The 24085-nt window shown below is 43.0% G+C and overlaps 1 protein-coding gene across 1 annotated transcript in view; it reads right to left on the bottom strand.

Moving 5' to 3' along the window:
• ASTN1 (astrotactin 1) overlaps positions 1-24085 on the bottom strand; it is a 325315-nt gene that overhangs the window by 190385 nt on the left and 110845 nt on the right. Inside the window, exon 2 of the mRNA XM_060142171.1 lies at positions 11007-11194. Coding sequence (XP_059998154.1) covers positions 11007-11194 — 188 coding nt within the window. The remainder of the gene's footprint in view (positions 1-11006; positions 11195-24085) is intronic.

The raw sequence follows: 24085 nt of genomic DNA, 5'->3' as shown, positions 1-24085 counted from the left end.
GCTCGTCTCCTCGACCGAGCTTTAATCACTGTTGAGGAGAGAAAAAGGAAACACAGTCTGTATGAGTACAGCTAGGCTCTCAGCCTGCACCACTCTGCCATGGAAGCCCTGGCTGGGACATGTGGATGCTGCCCCATCCCAACTCCAGGTGGAGTCACAGGAAGGCAACTGTGACCTGGAGAGGCTGGAGGCCTTAGATGCCGGGGGCTGCTCTCGCTGATCAGCAGAGGCGAGTGGGGCTGGGGACTGACACAGCCAGCGGAAAGCCTGAGGATGGTGACCTGGATGTATAGACTCCATGAAATTTCGGGAATAAATAGAGAATCAAAGAGAGATGCTTTAACGTCACTGCTGGGATGCAGAGCACGTCTGAGTTTGTTCTGTGTGGCAACTTACCTCACTCTGTAATAATGTGTCTAAGGCCCATAAATGCCAAATCCTGACATGTTCACTCATAAATCCAAAATACTTTTGTGTCTTAATCCCAAAGCCTTCCATCTTTTCCTCAGACAAGAGAGAAGGAGGGAGAAAACAAAAGGTTGAATCCTTTCATAAACATTTGGTATCAGATCTCCTGTAGGGATCTCATACAGCTCTGCCTTCTTTATGGTGCTGGAGCAGCAGAAGTCACCTCAGGTTCACGTTAAGCAAACGGTGGGACTGGGAGCCAGAGCCCAGAAGGCTCCGGATACTGTTCCATGAAGCACTTGTACTGTCAGGCACAGTCCAATGTATCAACAGAGCATCTGATTCATCCCAAGTTAGAAGGCTCCTTGACTCATCTCTGTTGCTATTTATGGACGTCAGCAGCAGTGATAGAGGTGTCAGGAGAATTCATAAATAGCAGGGCAGTATTAAGAGGCTCCCAACCGCCCCGGATGTACCGTGGGGGCCCCTATGCAACATTGAGGAGGGCTCCTGACATCAGCCTCTAACGTAGGCAAGACTTTGAATAAACTTGAGCAGATACTTGAAAGAGTCACAGCTGATTTTATGAGACGAGGTCTTAAAATGCTTTGTCCACCCTCAGCCTCCTCAGCAAGGCAGAAAGTCACCACCAACTCGTAAAGTCCTTCCGTGTCACCAACTTGATGGTGATGTGTCTGGAAGCACAATTCTGCTTCCATGCCCGCATGTACATTTATATATTTTACTTTAAGGAGCTATTCTAACATGAACAGGCATTTCATATAAGTCTACTGTGTATGGCAACGTTGAAACCAAGCAGAAGCCACAGGGAAGAGAAGACAGCATGTCTGCTAATCGGTATCCTGTTTATATTTCTTTTGTCAAGTCTAAGCACATTTTTGTTTTCATCAACATTTGTCTTCACTAAACCCATCAATACCTCTCAAGAGAGGTTAATGTGAGTGCATTTCACCTGAACTTGTGAATACCATATGCCTTGAATTTTAGCAAGAACAGTCTTTATCAGTGCCTTCCTTAGGTGACAATTATAATCAATCTATGGGAGTCTAACAAAAACTAGCAAACTATTATCTTTTACATTGCAAATAGAATCCTATAACTTCTACCGAGTTATTAGAGTCTAGTCCCTGTTTGGGCTCTGTAGACAAAATGAGGAGAATGTACTAGACCAGGGTCACTAAACTATGGCCTCTAGGCTAAATGTGGCCCACTGTCTGTTTTTATAAATAAAGTTTTATGGAACACAGCCACATCCATGCATTCATATACTGTGTATGGCTGCTTTGGCACTATAATGGCAAGAGTTAGATAGTTGCAACAAAGCTTAAATGGGCTGCAAAGCTGAAAATGTTTACCATTTGGCCCTTTACAGATCCTTGGCCTAATCTCCTGCCATTGTCCATGCTAGAGGTCTCTCTGTGGGCCCAGCTAGCTCGATCTACTCTACCTAAATCTAGTTTGTCTCCAACCAAGGCCCATGGGTGTGGGTTTGAGGTCATATTTAAGGACAAACTTCAGGTCTATGAGAGAATCCCAAAGCTTTAGGGAGGGGCAGAAGGTGAGAGAAGACAGCATGATCTGGAGGAAATATAACAGCATTAAGAATAAGAATCTGAGTTTTTCCACCAATGCTGACCCTGAATATCACCATCATTATATGCCTTCTTTTTTCTCTTGCGAATGTAATAACAATCTTTGTATCTGTGGATACCTGGGCAGAAAAGGAATTCCCATAATGACGTCATTTGGTTTGATAAAAAAATTAGTTAATTAATGAAGTTCTTCCAGGGAAGTTTGGAGCTGAGATTACCATCCTAAACCACAGGATAGCTGCTAGGAAACCCTGTTAAACAATAAAAGTGACTTAACAATGCCCTGGATGTCCATGACCACATCCCAGCTTTGTAATGGGCACCTTCTGTGGCCCTGATGTCCCTAATTGCCTCAGTCTCTTCCCTGAGCAAAACCCCTCTAGGACTCCCGTAAGATGTTGGCTATGATCCCACCTGCTTTCCTGGCTCCCTAAGGTATCGGGCCCCTGGGTAACACACTGCACACAGAAATTGTTACATCCAGCTTACATGGCACCCCAAGAGTTTACCTAGGCAATATTTACTAGGCACCTCCCACGGGCCAGGCACTGTAGGAAGTGCTTAATAAGAATCACCTCATTTAATCAGCATAACAGCCCTATGAGGTAGAATCTATTATCATTCCCATTTTACAGATAAGAAAAGTGAGTTTAGACAGACTGAGCAATGCTTCCAAAGCCACTAGAAAGTCTAGTAAGTGGCAGAATGAGGATTTAATTTGGTCTCTCTGACAGCAAAGCCACTGCTAAAAACTACCATAGCTAGACCATAGAACTAAAGTACTATACCATAGAACTTATAGTATCCAGTGGCTTCTTGGCTTCTCAATGACCTCTGCTCAGATCCAACCCCAGGCTTCTGTAATGCTTGATCCTGTTGCCCAGTCTAGCTCTTCACTTTTTGAAGTGACTCAGAGACTCCACCATGACAGTATCTTGCCCATTTCTCTATGTGCCCTTCTAACCTTCATCAACCAAAGGGTTTCTGCTGTGCTAGCCAGAAGAAGCACATTTGTTCCACAGCCTACAAAACTGGAGAAGCCAGCCAACCCTCATGCCACCAAGCTGCAGTCTTACAGCAGAGTGAAGTCTGAAGTCAGATATACTTGCCTGGAATCCTGGCTCCACCTATGTGAAATTCGGTCTGTGATTTACTTTCTCTACGTCTCAGTGTTCACATCCGAAAAATGGGAGATTTAATACTATTTCACAAAGCTGCTATGGAAATTGATTGATATTATTCATGAAAATAATCCCATACGTTGTCTGGGACACAGCGAGTGAAGGGATAGCTTCATTACCATGAATATTACCAGTTCCTAATATTGATTTAAACCCCACAGAGATTATGACTCTTTATTTCAAAAAGATCTTCAGGGATTTTTGGAACTAAGTACTTAAAAGTAAATTGTTGGCATCTATATCAAGTGAGCTAAATTGCTGAACAGAATATTACATCAAGTTGTTAAAAGACATTAGCATCCTTGTGAAAATTTGGCCTCTTAGCTATTTTCCTTGCTGTCTGGAGAAATGGGGGTAACTGAAGGCCTCTAGGAGCTTCAGGAAAGAGAAGAATAGAATTGTAAAGAGGACACAAAGAATGGAATGGAACAGGGAACCGCTTGACACTCAGTTCTGCCAAAGGCCATCCTCAAACGTTAAGTGTTAATAATATGATTGAATGTTCCTTGAAAGCAGAATCTTGTCTTATTAGTTTTCTATCTCCTTAATAGTTAAAAAAAGTACCTGAAGCCTGACATATAATTGAATGAAAGAATCAATAACTAAATGAATGAATGAGTCAATGATTTTTTAAAATCAATGATAGGTCAATGATGTTTTTAAAATGCTTTTTTGGTTTCTAGAAATTTACTGCAAAAGTGTGAAAGTATGTATATGAAGAAGCCTAAGTTTACTGTTACATGACTTTCACAATTTTAGAGTTGGAAGTCCCCAACTTCCCTCCTCCCTTCTCTGCCAATCAACCCGCTGTCAGCTGTGAGGCAGAGTGGTTGCAGCCAAGGTTAGTAGGTGGGGTCAGCTGAGCTGAATAGACTCTCAAATTCTGGGGTTAGCTTCCTGGTGTAGCCACAGAAAGACAGATCTGCATGCCACCTTGGTTGTGGGTCCTAGTGCTCAAAGAGTTAGTGGCTTTGAAGTAACAGTGGGGACACACGTCAGTTGAGTCTCAGCAGACAAAAGTTGACAAAACAACCAAAGCCGGTAAAAGGACATGTAATAAATATATCTTGGGCGCTCACTATGGGCTAGGATATGAGCTGGTTGCTTCTTAGAGTATATAGACTCTGACAACTGCCTCAATTCAAATCCTGGCTCTGCACCTTTAGGGTTGTTTGACTTCAGGTAAGTTTCTTAGCTTGTCTGGCCCTCAGTCCCTTCGTTTGTAAAATGAGATAACAACGAACTCTACCTCATGCTGTTGTGATACGAATAAAAAATAAGCTAATGTATATTGAAAGTACTTAGATAGGAAGTACATAGTAAGTGCAAAATTAAGACTATGATGATGATGTGATGGTGGTGATGAAATCTTTTGATCCTCCTAACAGCTCTACAAGTTAGATTGTAGTTGCCCACTGTATCAAACAAGTGAATCATGGACTCATGACTTAGCAGCCTCTACTAAAGGAAGTGGTTCCAAGCTGTCCCTGGAGCAGGAGTGACCATTTTCTGTGTCACCTAAGCCAACCTCCCCATAACTATAGCCAACAGAAGAAGGCTGGTTAAGGTTACATCTACCTATGGGATAATTTGATAGGAAAGTCTCTGAACATACAGGAACTATGGTAACTAGTGAGGTCCAACTATGGTAACATACAGGAACTATGGTAACTAGTGAGGTCCAACTATGGTAACTAGTGAGGTCCGTTCCCTGAGATAGAAAAAGGGTGGGGGGAAGTAGGGAAGCTGGCAGCCGCAGGAACAAAACTGGAAACCTTGTAAAGCTGAGAGCAGTCAGGTGAGGTCATAAGTGAGGTGACTTGACGAGTGAATGGATAGTACAAACATTTTATAAAACTGGCAAAATGGGGAAAACATTTACAGAGTAGACTGGACAAAGTTTCTCATTATGGCCACAAAAGTAACAGAAACAGGTGCAAAAAGCCAAACCACAAAGTGCTGAGGCTGGGGGCTGACAAGATGACTTGGATCCTGCACAACCTACCTGTTCCAGGCTTCATGAAATTCTGCTTTTTAGATTTTTTTTTTTAAATCAGAGGATTTCTGTCTCCCTTACCTCCATATGAATTTCTATAGTAAAACTCCATTACAAAGAAGGTCTGAGTAGATCTCCATTCTTTAAAGCTAAAAAGCCTAACCAATGCATTCATCTCACAGATGAGATAATGAAGCTTCCCAAAAGGACAGCAGATTACATAAAGTGGTAAAGCCAGATCTGAAGACCACCTTCCAACTAAATGCAGTGTTTCCTTCCACTACACCCCAGTTCCCACTCTACAGGAATGGGGGGGGCAGCCAGCAAGATGGAATAGCTGATCAATTGAAATGGCTAATGGATTCACATGTACCTGCACCTAATGCATGTCGACAAGAGATGCACAACCAAACCATGGTGCCAGATAGAGGAGGTTTGCAAGTCAACTCTCCCTCAGTACTTGGAATAGCCCTCAAACGGACCCTGGCATCTCCAGTCTGTCGCACATCAGACAGTCAGAGACAACCCAAGAACAAAGGGGTTTTGTTTTTAGGGGTCTTGCTATTTTAGGAACTGCCCACCCATTTTCCTCATGGAAGGCCAAGAACACAAAGATGGCTTTGGTAGGTGGACAGTATGGCCAATAGGTCAATCTAGTCCCATGATGGATGGCTTGAGTTCCTAGATAAGCTCCTTGGACTGAACTAGGACCTGTCTTTCTGTACCTTCCAAAGGTACAGAAAAAGTGATTCTGATGAATGAATTTGCTAACAAATTTTTTGTAACAGATTTGTTGAAGGTAAAAGGTACCGAAAGAAAAAGCATCTAGCCCTCTCTCCTATGCCCATGTACACCTAATAAGTACCAGACAGTCTTGGTGGCACATAGCAATGAACATGCTTAGAACTGCTCTTCTCTGCCCTAGAAATGGCTGAGCTTTAGGAGTGAAATGAAGACAGCTTGAAGCAAGTAATATGTGACGCTTCGGCAGCGGAACTGAACTTGAGTAAGGATGCTCAAGTAAGAGCAAGGATGGGTCCTGGGGCACAAAGTTGTCTGCAGTTCTGGAAGCACAATCTTAGGGTCCCCCATACGTGTGTTCTGTGGGCTTTGCACTAACTCAGCCCCAAGTGTGACCTCCCCAGAATGGAACATCCTGAACCTTGTTTCCTACATTTTTTCTCCCCAAAGAAAACTATGCGCCATGGGCTCACCTGGGGCTCCCAGCAATGAGGAGCCTGGGGACCCCTGAGGAGCCAGCAGTTGGAGGCCACAGGAACCTGCAGACACTGGCCAATGGGCTCCACACAGCCGGGGCTAGTGGTCCTGCGTAGCACCCAGGATTCATTGATGGGTTATCTTCATAAAAATCTCAGAGGGATAGACAAATGCTCAAAGATTATTTTTTTCCTCAATTGTGAACTGTGCCTAAGAAGGCTGAACTACAAAAAATATTATCATCTACCAATGGGAGGTATCTATAACATATATTAGTTATCACTAATATATATACATATATATCAAACTGAAGCATTTTTGAAAGGCTACTTGCTGTGAAAAATATACTTAACCAGGGCTTCCCTGGTGGCGCAGTGGTTGAGAGTCTGCCTGCCGATGCAGGGGACATGGGTTCATGCCCCGGTCCGGGAAGATCCCACATGCTGCGGAGCGGCTGGGCCTGTGAGCCATGGCCGCTGAGCCTGCGCATCCGGAGCCTGTGCTCCGCAACAGGAGAGGCCACAACAGTGAGAGGCCCGCGTACCGCAAAAAATATATATATAATATATATATACACTTAACCAACCCATATGCATATAGGAAGTCTATTAACACTGCCATCTTTAATTACAATGATGAAATAAGTAGATAATCCATTAAAATTATATTATGCACCATTAAATTCTTTTGTGTACTTTAAAAAGAAAAATGTAGATCACATGGTAAATTAGCAAAAGGACAATATGGAAATTTAAATCCACACAGAGTCTGACCATCTAATGTAAAGTCATATTAAAACTTGACCTTCAATGGAGTAAAAAATTTGCTTATAACTGAAGAATTCCTTGACTTCTGGTTTAAGCTCACATAGCAATTTTCATTTGATGATTTTGCTTTCACTTGTTCCAGAGTTTGCAAAAGAGAATCCTTGTGTACTTTTGTAGTTTTAAACGTCAATTATCTTGCAAAATTCGAAATAAATCTCTTCCTGAATCATGCAGGAGGTTAAAATACATCATGTGACCCTCAAAGCAGTAATATAAGATTTCAGGAAGGAAATCCAATTATTCTATGTAAGGAAGAAATAGTACTTCTTTGGAAAAGATAATTCAAAAATTTTAGGATGTGATTGAAAAATAAGAAAAGCAAAAGGTTTTTTAAAGTTTTAAATTGCCAAGTTCCTAGCTGAGGTATTGGTTTTCTGTAAGCCCACGATTTTGCTGATGGTATGTATATACTGGGCACAGTGTAAGAGAGAACTTACCAATTTTCATCCATACAATGTCAAAAGGATACAAAAAAAGGGTTTTCCTCTATATCTCATTCTCTCATTACTTATATTGACACTTTGTGTGTAAATAAAACACAGTGAATGCAAAATATAAAAACAAACAGCCGTCTCTGCCCTGAGGCTATATGGATGAGAAAAGTGTAAATACAAAATGAAAGAAATGTAAACTTTAAGGTGTTCACAGAACCATTAATTCCCTCTGCACATACTAGAAATATTTCGGATTATTAGTTAAGCTTTTAAATATACATTTTCTTAACAAAAGAGAAATGGTTGGGTATATTCATGTTTTTTTGTTTTTGTTTTTTTAATATTCATGTTTTGATAACCTTAAGTTTTCTCTTTTTTGAATTATGCTATTTGGATCCAACTAAAAATTGCATCAGTATTGATTGTTATAGTTAATGAAAAATAGCCCTGCTATTGTTATTTCATAACTAACAGGGTTTGGGTAATAAGACTTCATTTAAGTGCATTTCGCTGCCCAATACTGTTACTAGTCAAAGGATTTTGCTATCTTCTAACATTTATAATGTTGTCATTCCAGATGACTCAAATGGCTTCCTACCTACTTCCAAAAGATATGGCATGAAGTGTATCAGATAAAGTCTACCAATCCCTGAGTCTCTTAAGAAGAAACCATCAGAGACTCTGGGAACGACATCTTCAAACAGGATACCTTCAGGCTTGATTTCTAAGTTGAGGGCAGATACAAAATTTCAAACTTTGAAACTGTTTCTAGAATAGAATGTAAAGGATAGGAGAGACAGTGTCTGAGGGTGGATGCACTAGGAATGGAGGTAGGCGGGATGGCAAGAGAGGCGGCAGGAGGCTCCACTGACCACACCATCTTGGCAAGGATGGGAGGGAGTACTTATATTTTCAGTTCACCTCGGGGGCCCTGTGCTCCTGCAGAAGCCACAGGCTTTGCTGAATTTTTCATGGAGATGTGGACCCATCCACATCCAAGAGGGCAAGCCAGCGACAAATACCAGACTTGCCCACCCTTACCCTTTACTCAAGCCCTTTGAACCTCTGCCCCCTCCAGCTTAGTTGAAAATAACATAGAATAAACTAAAGTCAAGCTGAAGGAGTAATCTCTCCCATTTTATTTGGAAAACTGAACATCATAGTTGGTCTGCCATGGGTAACCAGTAGCATATGAAGGAAAGAGCTCAAAGAGTCCCAGGTTTAAGGCTGACTTTTGTTCTCTTTCCAGTTCAGTGTCCACTTCCCATTAATTCCTGTCCAGCGGGGCTCAACAAAAAGCATTAGCAATGTAGGGCTTCTTGTAAGGGTCATTACGTTTTGGGGACACCATCTATGTCCTCACGTTCTTTGGCATCCTTGATCAGCCCCCCATCCCCACAAACAGGCACACACATACACATGCATACACACACACTTCTCTGGAGAATCTATTGGAGCACCTCATTCTGAGCATAGAAGATGGGGTCCTTGCTACACTGAAGATATCGTGTAGCAACTAGGACAATCTTTGGACTGTCCTCCCACAGATGCTCACACCACTTCCCCAACCCCCACTAAACACACCTTCTGACACCTCGCCTGCCTTAACCTCTTACACTCAGGGTCTTTCTTTCAGACACAGCCACTCCCAACGTTAGTTCCTGGGAATCTCTTTACAGTTCTCTTTACCCTAAACATTTTTGTGGTGTTACAAAGACTGGACCTTTGAAATGGTCTTGGACCAGAAGCAAACAAAAACTATCCATCACAATAACCGCCTCCCACATTGATGGGAGGATGCGGATAGCTGGTGGAAAGTCCACCATTGTACCCTTCTTTCCAATCAGACCACATGATAAAGACAAAAACAATGTGACCCCTGCATCTGTCACCCCAAGCGATGCCAGGGCTGATTCTGCAGGTCTGCCCGATCTCACCACAATCTGGAAACTACAAGCTACGTTGAAGAAGACAAGCTTCCCTGAGAGAAGAAACAGTGGTCTTTGACTAAGGATGTACAAGTACTCTAACCCTAATGTTATAAACCTCAATTAATTTGTAAATGTGAGGCACAGTAATCTGATTTACCTGCTCACTTTCTGGCATATCTGGACACTGAAGTTTTTCTATTTGCTATTCAAGGACTCTTTTCTCAACCACATAGTTTAAACAAAGTAGAGCAGCTGTGCATACGCAGGCAATCTATCAAGTCAGTTATTCATGGAGACACTGGCTGAGGAAGAAATAGAAGGCTTGCAGTCTGAGATTTTATCAGAGATTTTATAGGGATATTTTCCATGCCAAATATTTAGATAATGAAAAATTTAATACATCTAAAATGTGCTCAGTTTTCCCCAATCTAATACACAAAACTAAACAGCACATAGTGATGGTATCAGAGTAATAGATCAATTAAAGTTTAGATCAAGACCTCGTTTGGTACTCTGTTGAATTTCCTAACAGTGAAAGAGCCCATCCCCCCCATACATATAGTCCGCAGATAATCAGTCAAGTCTCAACCTGCTTTCAAGCTACCCCAGGAGCAGGTGATGTACCGATTTTACTAATAAAAATACCAAGTGAATCAGGCATGTTCCATTTCCACTGGGAAATGCATTCATTTATTCCACAAATAATTCTAATTAAGCATTAACTATGTGAATGCATTATTCTAGGTGTTGAAGATACACCAATGAGCAAAACAATGCCAAACAAAACCCCTGCCTGCCACTGTAGCACTTACTTTCTAGTGAGATTCTAAAACACAAGTTCCTAGAATTTTAGGAAAAATTCTCTAATTTTCAGAAGGGATATCTTAGAAGCGATGCTGATGGTGATGTTTCTGAGATGGGCTAGAGAGAAAGGCAAGTATCCATTGGCACACCCTTTATTGTAAGAGGAGAGAAAGCCAGGACTGATTTTTCTCCCATCTGGGAGAAGAGGGCTCAGTAGCAGCGAGCAGCTTGGCAACTCAGTCCCTCAGCAAACATTTATGGAGAAACTGTTATAAGATATTCTGATCTAATTGAATAATTCCTTTCTAAGACAATCCACTACCCCCATCTGACACCGTCTCTGGTTTGTAGAAGTCACTCCCCATCTAGGCATGTTCTTAGAACAGTCGGGTAATGATGGTACAGAAGTAACTGCAATTTTTACTTACACCACAGGTGGAGATGTTTCCCATAAATGGGAAATGTACGTATTAACAAGATCAACGATCAGACTGTGGAGCTGGGTCCTACAGAGCTCTGTCTACGGCACCCAGACTCTTAATGTCAAGGAAGTACAAGCCATAGCCTGAGAGGCTACAGTTGTGCTGCTCTTACCATGACTGAGATGTGGAGGATTCTCAGCTCCTCTTCTGCCGACTCACGCTGGGGTTCTTCGGTTGGGTCTTGTCCAGGGAGGCTTGGGGCACCGTCTTGGTGGTGGATGTGAAAAAGTAGAGTGCCATTCTCCAGCCACTGCTGCCTCCAGCGCACCAGAGGGATGTCCTCCGTGTTCCCTGAGATCTCTAGAGGACAAACACCAAAGGCATAGGTCAGAATTCCAACTGGACCAGTCCGAATCTCCTTTTCGTCTCCTTCTTAGACATCGGTACCAATTAGCCAGTGTCAGATGAAGACAACAAAGGGTTTCTAACTATAGTTAAGTCAGGCTTACTGCTGCTCCAAATCTCAAGAAAGGGAAGAGGCCCTGAGAAGAAGAGAATTATCCCCCCATCAGTCTTTGCACCATAAACTAGTGGCCCAGCCTCTCACCCACTGAGAAAAATACAAAGGTAAAAACTCAAGTTCTTCCCCATATTTCTATGATCAATAGCATCCTTTACTTAGTACAGTTTGAATACCCTGATGACCTCTTGAGGTAAATAGAAGATTCTTTGCCTCTTGTAAATTTGAAAGTGTGAGTTCCCTAGAAATTACTTGGAGACGCCAGTGCGTCTGCCAAGGAGAGAGTTGGTAATTACTGTGCAGGGAACTGGCACTTACAGGAGAGTCCTGGGAGGTTACTGCAGAGCCACTGGAGCTGACAGGTTATTTCTAAAACCACCGTCATGTGCTGCATAGTCCACTGGAGATGTCTGATGCTTGCTTTGGCAGGAGTAATGTTTTAATTCCCTTTAATATTCCTCTTCATTTTTGCGGAGCAAAGGTGGTATACATGAGAGGGCTGTGAAGAAGCAGGCCTTACCACAGACATACGCACTCACCTGCTTTCAGGCACTGAAATATCATCAGCAAATAAATAACAATATACCAAAACCCACTATGTACTTCATACTGTAGGTGTTAAGCGGTGCTGCAGAAACATACTGTTATGTGTCCCTTTCTCTAATATTCCTAAGCAATATCAGATCGAAGCTTTGAGACATCCCACAACAGAAAGAACCTGATTAATCCAGCTTTCTTGAGCTTCATGTGGCCCTAAGATCATTTTTTCCTTAACAGCTATTATCATCCTCGGAAACTCATATTCTGCTGAACATACTTTGGCAGAGCATGGCTTTGTCAAATTTCATCTTTTTTTGAAAGGCATGGCTTCTTCTCCCAAAATTTATCACCTTTGACTAAACAATTCAATACACGGAAAGAAGATATAGTAAGATCTGTTTAGAATAGTATTCTCATCAAGTTACCACAATCATAAAGAGGAAAGCAATTTTAAATATTTATACAGTTTATACATATCTTTCATTCTTTGTGGGAGTGTACAAATGATGTTCTGCTGTATTTATTTACTTATGTAGTTATTCATTAATTTATTTAACAGACACACATTGGGCATGTATTATGTACGCACCAGGCACTGTTCTAGGCACTGAGAGACTAATCTAAATGAGGCTCTCAACAAGTTCTCCAAAGCCACCCACTGTGAATGAATGTGTAAAGTGTTACACCACGTGCATAAAAGTTTTGTGGAAACAGAAGAAGGAAGGAGTAATCTTGCTTGGGTACTGGGTGGAAGATGGGAGGAGAGTAGCATTGCCAGAAGCAGAAGATCCTATAGTTTTGCGCCTTGAAGTGTGAGTGGACTTCCTATAATAGATAGCGAAGTGGGGAACGGACATTCAGACATTGATAGAAGAATACGTAGGAGGAGGAGGAAGATGAAGAATACTGGCTGGTCCTCTCAGGGAAGGTCAGTGAGAAGGATTCATGAGCCACAGGTCATCAGCCTATGATGATTCCCTAGCTCATCCTACCATCCTACCTCTCCTCCAGGGAGGAGAATAAATTTTGGAGTGTGCAGGAGGATGAGGGTGCAGCAAAAACAAGGTGCTCAGGGTCCCCTTCATCCTTAGCTTCTCTCCCTAATTGCCTGAAGGACTTAGTCATCCTGTTGGGTTGGTAAGCTGTTCATGCTCTGGAAGTGACCGGCATGAGCATCTAGGAAGCTGCAGTGGGCAGAGGGTATGCAAAAGGCTGCCCTGCAGCCTGGTCCTGGTTTTCCCCAGGCACAGCTCCATTTGTTAAGTGAGGCAGTGACAAAAGCTTCCCAAGTTCATCTTTCCTCTAAGGGGTCTTTACAGACTTCCAGGTGAACAGAAACCCTTCGGCGCACCTCCAAGGGTGCCTGCATAGACCCGCGGCTGCCGCATGACACTTCATCACAAGTCCTGCGATCACAAACCCCGCTCGACAGCACTCACTCTTTCTAACCACTCATCAAGGCTCCACATCAAAGCACTGGGAAGATTCTTCCTGGGAAACACACCCTTCTCTCCCAAGTCCATTTCCTGACATTACAGTAGAAACCAAACTCCATCCCCTTCTCATCACAGACATAAAAATCACAAGCAGCGACAGCTCCTAATAGAGCACCTAATGGCACAATTAAATCACCTAGAGCAACACACGTCCAGCCTCTTGCCTGCACCTGCTCTATTCCACACATGTCAGGTCCCACTTAAGCCCTTCCTGTAACTATTCAAGAGGAATCCAGCACCTCATACCTCTAAAGCACTCAACAAACTGGCTCTCTGTTTCCCAGGAGACCCTCATCGAGGAGGTCAGGCTCATTACCCCTGTTTTAATTGTGGAAGCAGAGACAAGTAAATACCCAGACCAAAGTCACCCCAGCCTGACACAGAACAGGGACTAAGACAGATGAATGAATTTCTATCAGATCCCCTCCACCTCCAACACAGGCATCAGAGGACATGACCTTCGAACATGCATAAAGAGAGGAAGCAACTGAAAGCCCATGGGGTATTTCAGGAATTTTTGTGCCGCAGTATTTAAATTTTTTGCACAAAGCCTTAGTATTCCATGAGTTCTTTTACAACTGAAATATAATTCACATACCATAAAATTCACCCTTTCAATATATACAATTCAGTGGGTTTTAGTATATTCACAAAGTTGTGCAACCATCACCATTCTAATTTCGGAACCTTTTAATCAGCCCCAGAAGAAACCCTGTACCCGCTGGCAGCCAGGACTGTTTCTGAGAAGGAAGGACGCCTGCTCCAAGGTTCTAGGAGCGATGGTACCAAGGAAAGAACGGGTGCAGTGGGGGTATGGGGAGGTGGGCTGAGAGCACAGAATCTCTAGCCTTGGCTTCCAGCCCAGCCCTCTGAACCTATCTATGGGTTATTCATGGCAAATTCCTTTGGAAAATGATATCCTGATTCTGCCTGGACCAGAATCATCACAGAGGGGAAAGGGTGAAGGAAGGAGGGTGCCATGCCTGCCAGTGAAGGTGTCTGTCGCTTTTTAGGTTGAAGATAATTACAGAATGATAGTTTCCTCCTTGGCTTTTTTCCCCTCTCCTGGCAAGATCTGACACAGGAGAGCTAAAATGCTAAACTAGGAACTTACTTACTTATGCTATATCTGGCCTGGGTCAACCAATGAAAAATCACACAGAGCACAGTAAATGTCTTGTGAATTTCATCGCAGTGGGGCTGAGATCAGAGCTTGGAACATCAGTGTAATCACGTTGGTCTGGATGTCAGCAGAATATCTGAAGAAGAATAAATGCTCAGAAATTGCTTTACCAATGCAAGCCTGACCTGGGACTCCCAAGGAGCAAATGTGGGAGGTGATCAAATAAGTTACTTTAGTCCAAGACCTCCTGAGGGCTGTGGACGAGGCTCAAACAGAGCCTTTGCCAGTGTACTGAATAAAACAGGTGCCAACAGGAGCCTGCACAGTCAGATCTCAATATACCACAGGTGGCACAAGCACCACAGCCATCACCACACTGTGGGGCTGAGATCTCCAGAAAGGTAAGGCTGCCCTTACTTTTAGCATTCCATTTGTCCCATTCTTACCCTCTGTTAACCTCACAGATCTCAGCACCTCCAAAATTCTGGAATGCCCGAAATTTACAGAAACCAGGATGCCATTCATTCTTTTTTTAAAAAATATATGTTTTTTCCCCTTGTAATGAGAACTCTTTTTAAAAATAGTTATTTATTTATTTCTTTTATATTTGGCTGCGTCAGGTCTTAGTTGCGGCACACGGGATCGTCTTTGCGGCATGCAGGATCTTTCGCTGCAGTGCGCAGGCTCTTTGTTGCAGCGTGCTGGCTTCTCTCTAGTTGTGTCATGCAGGCTCCAGAGCATGTGGGCTCTGTAGTTGCAGCACACAGGCTCTCTAGTTGTGGCTCGCATGCTCAGTAGTTGTGGCACGGGCTTAGTTGCCCCGTTGCATGTGGGATCTTAGTTCCCCAACCAGGGATCGGACCTGCAACCCCTGCATTGGAAGGTGGATTCTTAACCACTGGACCACCAGGAAAGTCCCAGCCATTTATTCTTGAATACACAAAGATCCTTGGAGCACACTCTATTTGCCACATTTAGCAAGTTGTGCTACATGGTTTCTACTCTCAAGGAGCTTTTGGTCTAGTAAGAAAATGAAGACAGAGCCATGAATAAGTACTCTAAACCGTAATAGCACTGCTGGGTGAGAGGGTGGTACTTGGCTGGGCATATACCCTTGGAAAGGGATAAAATGGGAAGAAATGTTGGGGGTCAATTCGAGATGAAGAAAACAGTGTGTGTAACTGTGTAAAGGAACAGCAGGATGATGCGTGTTTGCAGAGTTGCGGGAGGTCTCGTTATGCTGCAGAGTGAGGATATGGAGAGGAGGAGTAGAGGACTGGGCTGAAAATCCAGATTGGTGTCAACTGTAAAAGTTGTGAATGCCAGTTTTAAGGAGTTCAGAGCTAATGGAAAGTCATCCGTGGTTTTATTAAGCAGAGGAATGAATAAAGCTATGAGTAGAAAGATGAAGAGGACCCAGAAAGAGTAGCAGATAGACTAGACTCAATCACAGTCCCAGTGTAACTCCGATCCTATATTCTGCAGGAAACACAATACTAAACTGGAACTCAGGAGGCCTCGGTCTAGAGTAACCTTGAATGGAATGCCTGGCTTTGAATTTTCTCATCTGTATACGGAGGAGCTGTGTTGATGAATTTTAAGATCCTTTTGTAACTTGCCGTTCCACAATTCTAAATCCAAAGGGTGTGCTTCATGTGACCACCTAGAAAGGCAATGATTTCAATGTACCAAGCAGTGTCAAATCCTCGCTCCAGTCTAAGCTGCACTCTACCTCTTCCCTCCCTCTGAGCACAGAGTGGACAGGTTAGAGATGACTCGATTAGAGTCGTTAGAGGCCAGGCCCATCTTCAGACTGGACCTCAGGCTGGTGAGAAAGGTTCTTAGTCATGCTGATACAGATATGTGGATTCTAAGAAAGAAACCTTGGAACTTCTGGATGCAATAGAGAACCAGGAAGATGGAACCTTGGGCAGGGAAAGTCACACTGCAGAATAACCTGGGATAGGGAAAGGCAGAGAGGAGGAGAGTGAGATGAAATCACTTTTAAATTGGCCTTAGTCATTGTTCTGTTAGCTTGTGTGCTGTGAGCTTGCAGCACTGTCTTTTTGCGGGGTTAGCTTAGGACACCCAAAACTTGCTCCAAAAATCCCTGGTCCTTCTTTAGGCAACCCCGCATGCTGAGAGTCCCTGAACTGACCTGCTAAGACACATCATATCAGAATCAGAATTTCCCCAAAGGACAACTTCACTGAGGACCAGGTGCATGATGTCTTCTTTCAAAGAATCTGGCAATTTAAAGTCAAATGTGGATTTGAACTAGGGAAATTCTCAAAGATCCTTTAATTCATTAAAAGAACTTAGAGTAGCTTAGGTTAGTCCTGGTATTCTGGGCCCCTTTCCCACTCCTGGCAAGGCTGAGTTTCAAGCTAAATCCAGTTGTGTAGTAATGAGGTGGCCCAGGTGTTGAGGTCAAGTCGGAAGGAAGCATTAACTTGTCAATTCTTAGCCTCATGTTGAGGGTACCTGATGAACTGACCCTGCAGTCCTTCAAGATTGAGGGTGACACCCCCTGATGGCCATTGCTGACTATTAGAAGACCCTGCTTAGATCAGGATTTTCAAACTCATTGTTAATCTTAAAAACCCTTCCTCCAAACCAAATCTAATATGGCTTCTGAGGGGGTTCCCCAGAGCAGAGTTAGAAAAGAACTGGATCAATTGGAAGACAAATAAAATGCACAGCCATGAAATTCCCTGCCATTAGGGGATTGGAGGAGGAATGTCTATGGGTTATTAGTTTTGCTTGATCGTTTTTTCAATTTTATTAAGTGTGGTATTGTGAAAAGCCTCATATTCTTTATGAAATAATTACAAGGGAAAGGGAACATCTCTAAAAATAGAATCTAGTCACCCATCCACCCTATGCTATCTCAGCTGTCATTCTGAGTTTCCCTGTGCCACCAGGATTAAGCGCAGAACTTTAGTAGCGATAAGCTAATTATCCCAAACTAACAAATGAGTCTTGTCCATCAGTGACTATCATTAAGGTGACCAAAGGTAGGCCTGTGATAGAACTACCCCCTTTTCTTCCATTCTTTTTTACTCCCCCCCGCCTCAAATCCCCATTTCAGAGTTTGAAAGATATTGATGGTAGGTCTAGTTTCCCACATGGTCTCATTATGGTCTTCCAACTAAAACTATTAAAAGTGGCATTAATTTTCAACACCTTTGTAAAGAAAACAACCTGCTTAAGTCAGGGGTTAATAACAGTAGAGGATCACTAATTATCCTGTAAATCTTTACTCTGGTATCAAACGTGACCGAAGTCTTTAATGTCTCTGGAACAGCAGCCTCTAAAGACCCCAACTTGTTCCATAAACATAATGAAAGCAGTGCATTAGTGTCCTGGCCATCTGTGAAGAAAGATGAGGGACAGATGAAAATCAGACAAAGGAGAGGGATGCAGAGAGAAAGGACAAAGTCGGGAGAAGTGAGGACAGGAAACTAGGCAGAGAAACAAGGTCCCATAGGCTGAGTTGGCTGGGCCTCCTCACCTCTTGCCATCTGGTATGGAGTTCTGGTGATGCAATCCCACATCACAGAATGATAGCCACATAAAATAAGGCGCCCTGCTGACCCTGAAGTCCACCAGCTCACCAAAGGCTTGCCTGAAGTTTGTGCCTATGTAGGCGTGGCTAAGTGAACAACCAAATGGGAGATAGTACAGCTAGGTAATTCTTTTGTGAAGATGTTCAGAATCCAACTGGAAATGGAACTCTCTTTGTGGTTCTTCTATTAAACTCACAGTTGGCCGTGGAGCTGCTACTTATCATCTCATTCTCACTCCTCTGCCCCACCACACACAACTATGTGAGCAAAAGCTTTATAGCAAAATGGCTTAAGATTTCAAGAATCTCTCACCCAACAGAAGAACAGGATGTTACTTTTCCAAGTAATTCAAACCTTTTTGATTTTCTAAGATTTGGAATAGAAATTTCCACTTGTGACCAGAAGGATAACTGAATTCCTATTTCCTCTGCTTGGTGACATTTCTTCTCAATGGCAAAAGGAAGAGAGCCTCAAATCATTCATGATCCAATGATAAGAAAGGGAATGGCAGGTTAAAGAGAGCTTTGGATTGGGGTGGGAGGGCAGGAGAATGAGGCTGCTATAATTTCCCTGGAGCCCACTTTTCTCATCTTCAAATGATGGGACTAGAAGGTCTCTAAGAACCACTCACCCTGCTCTAACCATGGTATTCAGTGACACTGGCTCTAGTTAGACTCCAAATCAGGTACAGTCTAAGTTTCTGCATGCCAACTGGATAAAAGTCTCTGGAAGATTTTTCCAGATCAGACTTTCCTCTTGGACTCTGGGATGCTTCCAGCTTAGTTCAGCCTGCCAGCTTATAGATTGGCTGTATTGCAACTCATGATAGTGACCTATGAAAACTCCAATCAGCAGTCCCCAATAAGAAAGAATCAAGATGTCTGCAAAGGGTCTCCGATGAGTTTTTACTCTATGTGTTTATGTGAACAAGGTAGTCTAAATAAGAAAATTTCACCTGATTTCTCTCTGCAGCCCCACAAATATCCCTCTATAGAGCTATATTCTAAAAATCAGAAATGTCAGCTTCCTTTAAAGCTGCTTACCCACCCACTTCTCTGTCTTCTGAAGAGGTTTACAATGGACTGAAATAAACTGATACCAAAAGCAGGAGTGATGAGAGAAAGAAATAACGACTCGTAGAGTCCGTAGTATGTTGTCTCTGGTGGTGGGGGGGGAGGGGCAGTGGAAAGCGGACGGTGGTTTTGTAAATCAGACTTGATGAAAAGCAGCGAAGCATTCTACGGATGCTGCTGGAAGTAGGTCACTCTGTGCTACTCTGTGCTGGCATGAATACCAATGGAGCAACTCTGCGCACATTCTATTTACCTAGCCATGGAGATGAAAACATTCCTGTGGGGTGAAAATGCAGCCAAAACATTCTGACACAACCAGAGAGATGAGACGTTCAAATGGCTTATGATTTTATCCAAAATGGTTTGCTTGTTCCTACAACAGTTTTTCTCTGGATCTTTTCAAACCTCTGCAAAGAGTTTATCCACATGATACTCATTAAAGTCTCATTTGAAAGGGAAAAAAAGCCCAAAGCTCTTTGAAAAAGGCAGGGTTATCTGAGCTACAGATGTACGAAGAAGATTTTTAAATATATCTAATTCTATTCTCCACTGCCATCTGACTGACCTTTGTAAATTCAGATAACAGCACATACTTAACAAAATCTGACATCAAGTAAGATGTGTAATAGTCTTTAAACTCGGTAAAGTTAAAATATGTATTTACGGATCATTTCATACATTGTAACGAGAACAAGTCATTTTGAAGCCTGCGATTTCACAACTGAAATTCTGATTTGAGCTTTGCAAGTCCTTGGGGGCCACTTCCCTGTAGTGTGGTGTTGGAAGCAATATGGACACATGGGTCTGGGAAAACCAGGACACTGGTTGTAGGGTGATTGCAAGGAAACTGCCTAGTAGATCCAGTGAGAGCGCTGTTCATTCCGAGTCCTCTCTCGTACTCTAGTCTTTTATTAACAAAGAGTTTAGTATTTGCTATAATTCTCTGATCTCAAACAGTGAGGTCCCCTCACCGGTTCTCATCTTATAAAATGGATGGGAAAAGAAAATGATAATGACAAAATATCACCTATAAATGACTTCCAAAAGGAGACTAGCCCACTGCTTGCCCTAAACTGTCTTGATTCATCTCCATTTCTAATTAGTTCTCATCCACTTGTATTTCTGTTCCTATCATCTATGATTCAACTCAACAGTAATGATGTACATATGTGCTGGCCTCTGCTAAGAAGCCCTTTCAACATTCATGAACTAACTTAATCTTTAATGACCCTTTAATGTGGGTATTTATATTTCCATTTTACAAATAAGGAGCTCCAGAAAAGTCAAACTACTTGACCAAGTTCACCCAGTAAGTAAATACTAAAATTAGGGGAAAAAAATTCCTAGTTGTTTTGGCTTCAAGGCTATTGTTCTTTTCCACTACTTCAATTCCCATTCTGTCATTTTGCACATCTCAACCCCAGGATAACAGAAGTAAAGTGCTTAGCAATATCTGGCATACAATGAATGCCAATCAATATCATTGTCATTATTAACACTGTGGGGTTTTTTTTTGTTGTCATTATTAGTATCACTCACATAAATTCCAAAATTGAGCAATAATCTTTAACAGAGTTAAGCAAAGGGTAATTTTAACTGTCACAAGCTGCTTAAAAGTCTTCCTAAGTCCAGGAACCATTAAGAATCAGTTCACTTCCAGTGAGGAACCTGGCCAAGTCATATTTGTTTATCTCTCTAATGCTCCTTAACAAATTGAACATTCCTTAGACACCTCTGATGAAACCCCACTTAAACTATCTTTGCTTTAAGATCTGGCCACAGGGGCTTTCACAGATGATGCCATGCTTTCCATGTTCATTCAAGGCTGGCTTGCAAGGCCAACTCGGCTGAGCTTGCTATAAGGCACTTAGCAAGACACTCAGTAATTAAAATGGGCAGGTCATCCCAGATGGACATGGGACTGGCTGACACTGTGCAGGACCCTCTGGGGCTCCTGGGCACAAAATCCTTTCTGTGTCCCCCATTTCTTGATTACAGGAAATAGGCTTCATTCATCCTCCATGACCTTCCCTGAGTTCCAACTAGCAGGTTGAAACAGTTGCTAATTAGGGAAGGGAGAGGATGCGAAGACAAAGGAACAGTCAAAAGAAACAATAGTGCAGCCTTGGGGCAGGGGCCCAGTTGCCCCTCAAGGGATACACAGAACAATATCTTTAAGCTGTTTTGCAGGTAGTGGAAGCCCCACCAGGTGGGAAAAGGTAATGATAAGCTCCCCACAAGCACCTAGATCCCAGACCAGCTGGAACCAGAAGGTTGATGATGCTGACTCCCACTTACCTCACCACCAACCCATCAGAAGAATGTCCACGAGCTGATCACACCCTCTTTGAACCATCACTATAAAACTTCTCATTACCGCCTCCAGGTTGGGACACAGTTTTGAGGGTATTAGCCCACTGTGACCCCCTTTGCCTGGCAAAGCAACGAAGCTATCCTTTTCTACTTTACCCCAAACTCTGTCTCAGAGCATTAATTTGGTGTTGGGGTACAGAGGCCAGATTCGGCTTCATGACAACTGTGCTCAAGGAAGAGGGAAGGACCAAATAGAAATGGTGTTAAAAATAACAGCTGAGCTTCCTTCAGGGGTAAACTGAGTCCTTTTCTGCAGATTAATTTGTATAAGTGCTTGTTATCATAAACACCTAGAGGTGCCACTCAAATGGAACCTTCCATTCTCACCTTCCCCCTGGTGGACAAAGCTTTCTGTCCCATTCCTACAGACCTGTGAGCTCACCTCGCTGACCGTGAGCTCGGCCTTCTTGCACACACGTAGGCGGGGATTCCGAAGCTGGGTGGCCAGTCATCTGTCTAGGCTCTTCTCTCTAAACCACTTTCTCCTACAGGAAACGAGGGTCAGAGTAGCTTCTAAAGCCTCTTCTCATACTGAAATTCTCTGATTTTATTTTTTATCTTCCTACAATCTGCAATTACCATAGTGGGGGGCTGAACCTTAAGTTCCTACGAAGTGAAGCTGGGAAGTGGTAATAATCTTCCGTGTCTCTGTTGTGTTATTCAGCCTGAGAAAGGGGAGTGGGAGGGAATTCTACAGACTGCAGCACATAGAAAATTCCTATTCTAATCACTGTGTTTCAACTTACAAAGACCTTTCTTATGAGGCCCCTTCTCTTTTCATTCAGCAGTCCTCTGTGGTAGGTTTTACAGAATTAGGATCGAAGGCCAAAGAGGGTAACTGGTGATCTCAAGGATTAGAGCTAAAATGATGGAGGTAAGAGGGATCAAATCCAGCCTTCTGGGGGCTTCCCTGGTGGCGCAGTGGTTGGGAGTCTGCCTGCCGATGCAGGGGACACGGGTTCGTGCCCTGGTCCAGGAAGATGCCGCGAAGCGGCTGGGCCCCTGAGCCATGGCCGCTGAGCCTGCGCGTCCGGAGCCTGTGTTCCGCAACAGGAGAGGCCACAACAGTGAGAGGCCTGTGTACCGCAAAAAAACAAAAAAAATCCAGCCTTCTGACTCCTAGCACAGTGCTCCTACCAACCTATGCTGTCTACCAAAGCGATGTTTATTTATCCTGAGAACTCATGAACCACTGTGCTTGTATGTCAGCTTAATGAATTAGATATACAGAAGATATGTATCAATAGTAAACACTGTCAGCAGTTTGAAGTTTGGGCTTATAGACCTGGGAATGAAACTGAATTATTAACCAAGTCACACTAGTGTACAAATCACATGACAATCTGATGTGATTTCCCTGTGACAGACTCCCCCGGAGGATCAAATATGCTTCTTACTGGATTCCAGCTACTGGTCTGAAGACTCTCTTGGGCCCATTTCTGCAGGCTATTGTGTAAATAAATGCTCCTTTCAAAAGAGGTCAAGATGAACTCTAAGTGACCTGCCAGACAGATATCTCCATGGAAATATTAATCTAGCCATCTAGTCCCTGCTGGGTGAAAGATAATGATATACAAGAAATACAAGGCCACTTGATTGCTAAAATATGTTGCTGCTCAGCTGGGAATAACGTACAGTACATTGACAGTACCAGTTGCTAACACCTTTCTACTTTTCTCCTCCTCTTTATTATAGCCCTCTCCCTACTCTATCTTAATTCTAAAGCCCTCCCTCCTCTACAGGCCTTCCACACAAAACACCCATTATGGGGCTGGCAGTGAGAAGTGGGAGCCATGCATTCTTCACAAAGGATGTATTTGAGAAAACAGGTCTGCCATTTTGCATTGGTCAGTAGCACCACTCTTCACGCCTCCCTTATTCCTCCGGCTCCTCTCTGTGCTGGGCCCTGCTCTGCAGTGTGTGTCTGAATCTCTGTATTCCGATAATCATATGCACTTCATAGTGCCAAGGATGTTTTCCTCTTTCTCCCATCTCTGTTATGAGTTTATATTTATGCTTTGCACAGGCCAAGTTTAGTGTTCATAAAGTTCTCAGTGATGTTATGATCAGGCTGAATTTGACAAGATAAAGTAGGACAACTGATGATTATTACTATTTTTCAAAACAATAAAAGCTAACTTTTATTGAGCACTAACTATGTGGTAGGTAATGGGCTAAACACATACATTCTCATTAAGCTACTTGACGGCTGATAAGGTAGGTACTATTATTATTCCCAGATTAGGAAAGTGAAGCACAAAGAGGTTAGGTAACTGATCATATGACTTTAGCATTGTGACTCTAGAAAAGGAACACACTCTTCCTGAAGCCTCACCCTTTCCACTTGCCACTTAGTGAGAGATAGGTCCAGCGTGGGATCATCAACATACAGGCCAACAAATCGACTTCAACTATTGCCCCCCTTGACCACTGTGGTAGGACATAAATGAGGCAGTGTCCTTGGTATCACTGACGATGGTCGTGAGAATGGGGAGTGGTGAAGCATGAACTGGGACCTGATAATCTGTCTATAGTTCTTTTTTTTTTTTTTTTTGAC

This window comes from Lagenorhynchus albirostris, chromosome 2 (assembly GCF_949774975.1).
Source record: "Lagenorhynchus albirostris chromosome 2, mLagAlb1.1, whole genome shotgun sequence".
In the NCBI taxonomy this organism is placed as follows: domain Eukaryota; kingdom Metazoa; phylum Chordata; class Mammalia; order Artiodactyla; family Delphinidae; genus Lagenorhynchus; species Lagenorhynchus albirostris.
The sequence above is the reverse complement of the archived record's forward strand: the minus strand, read 5'-3'. Positions and strand labels throughout refer to the sequence as shown.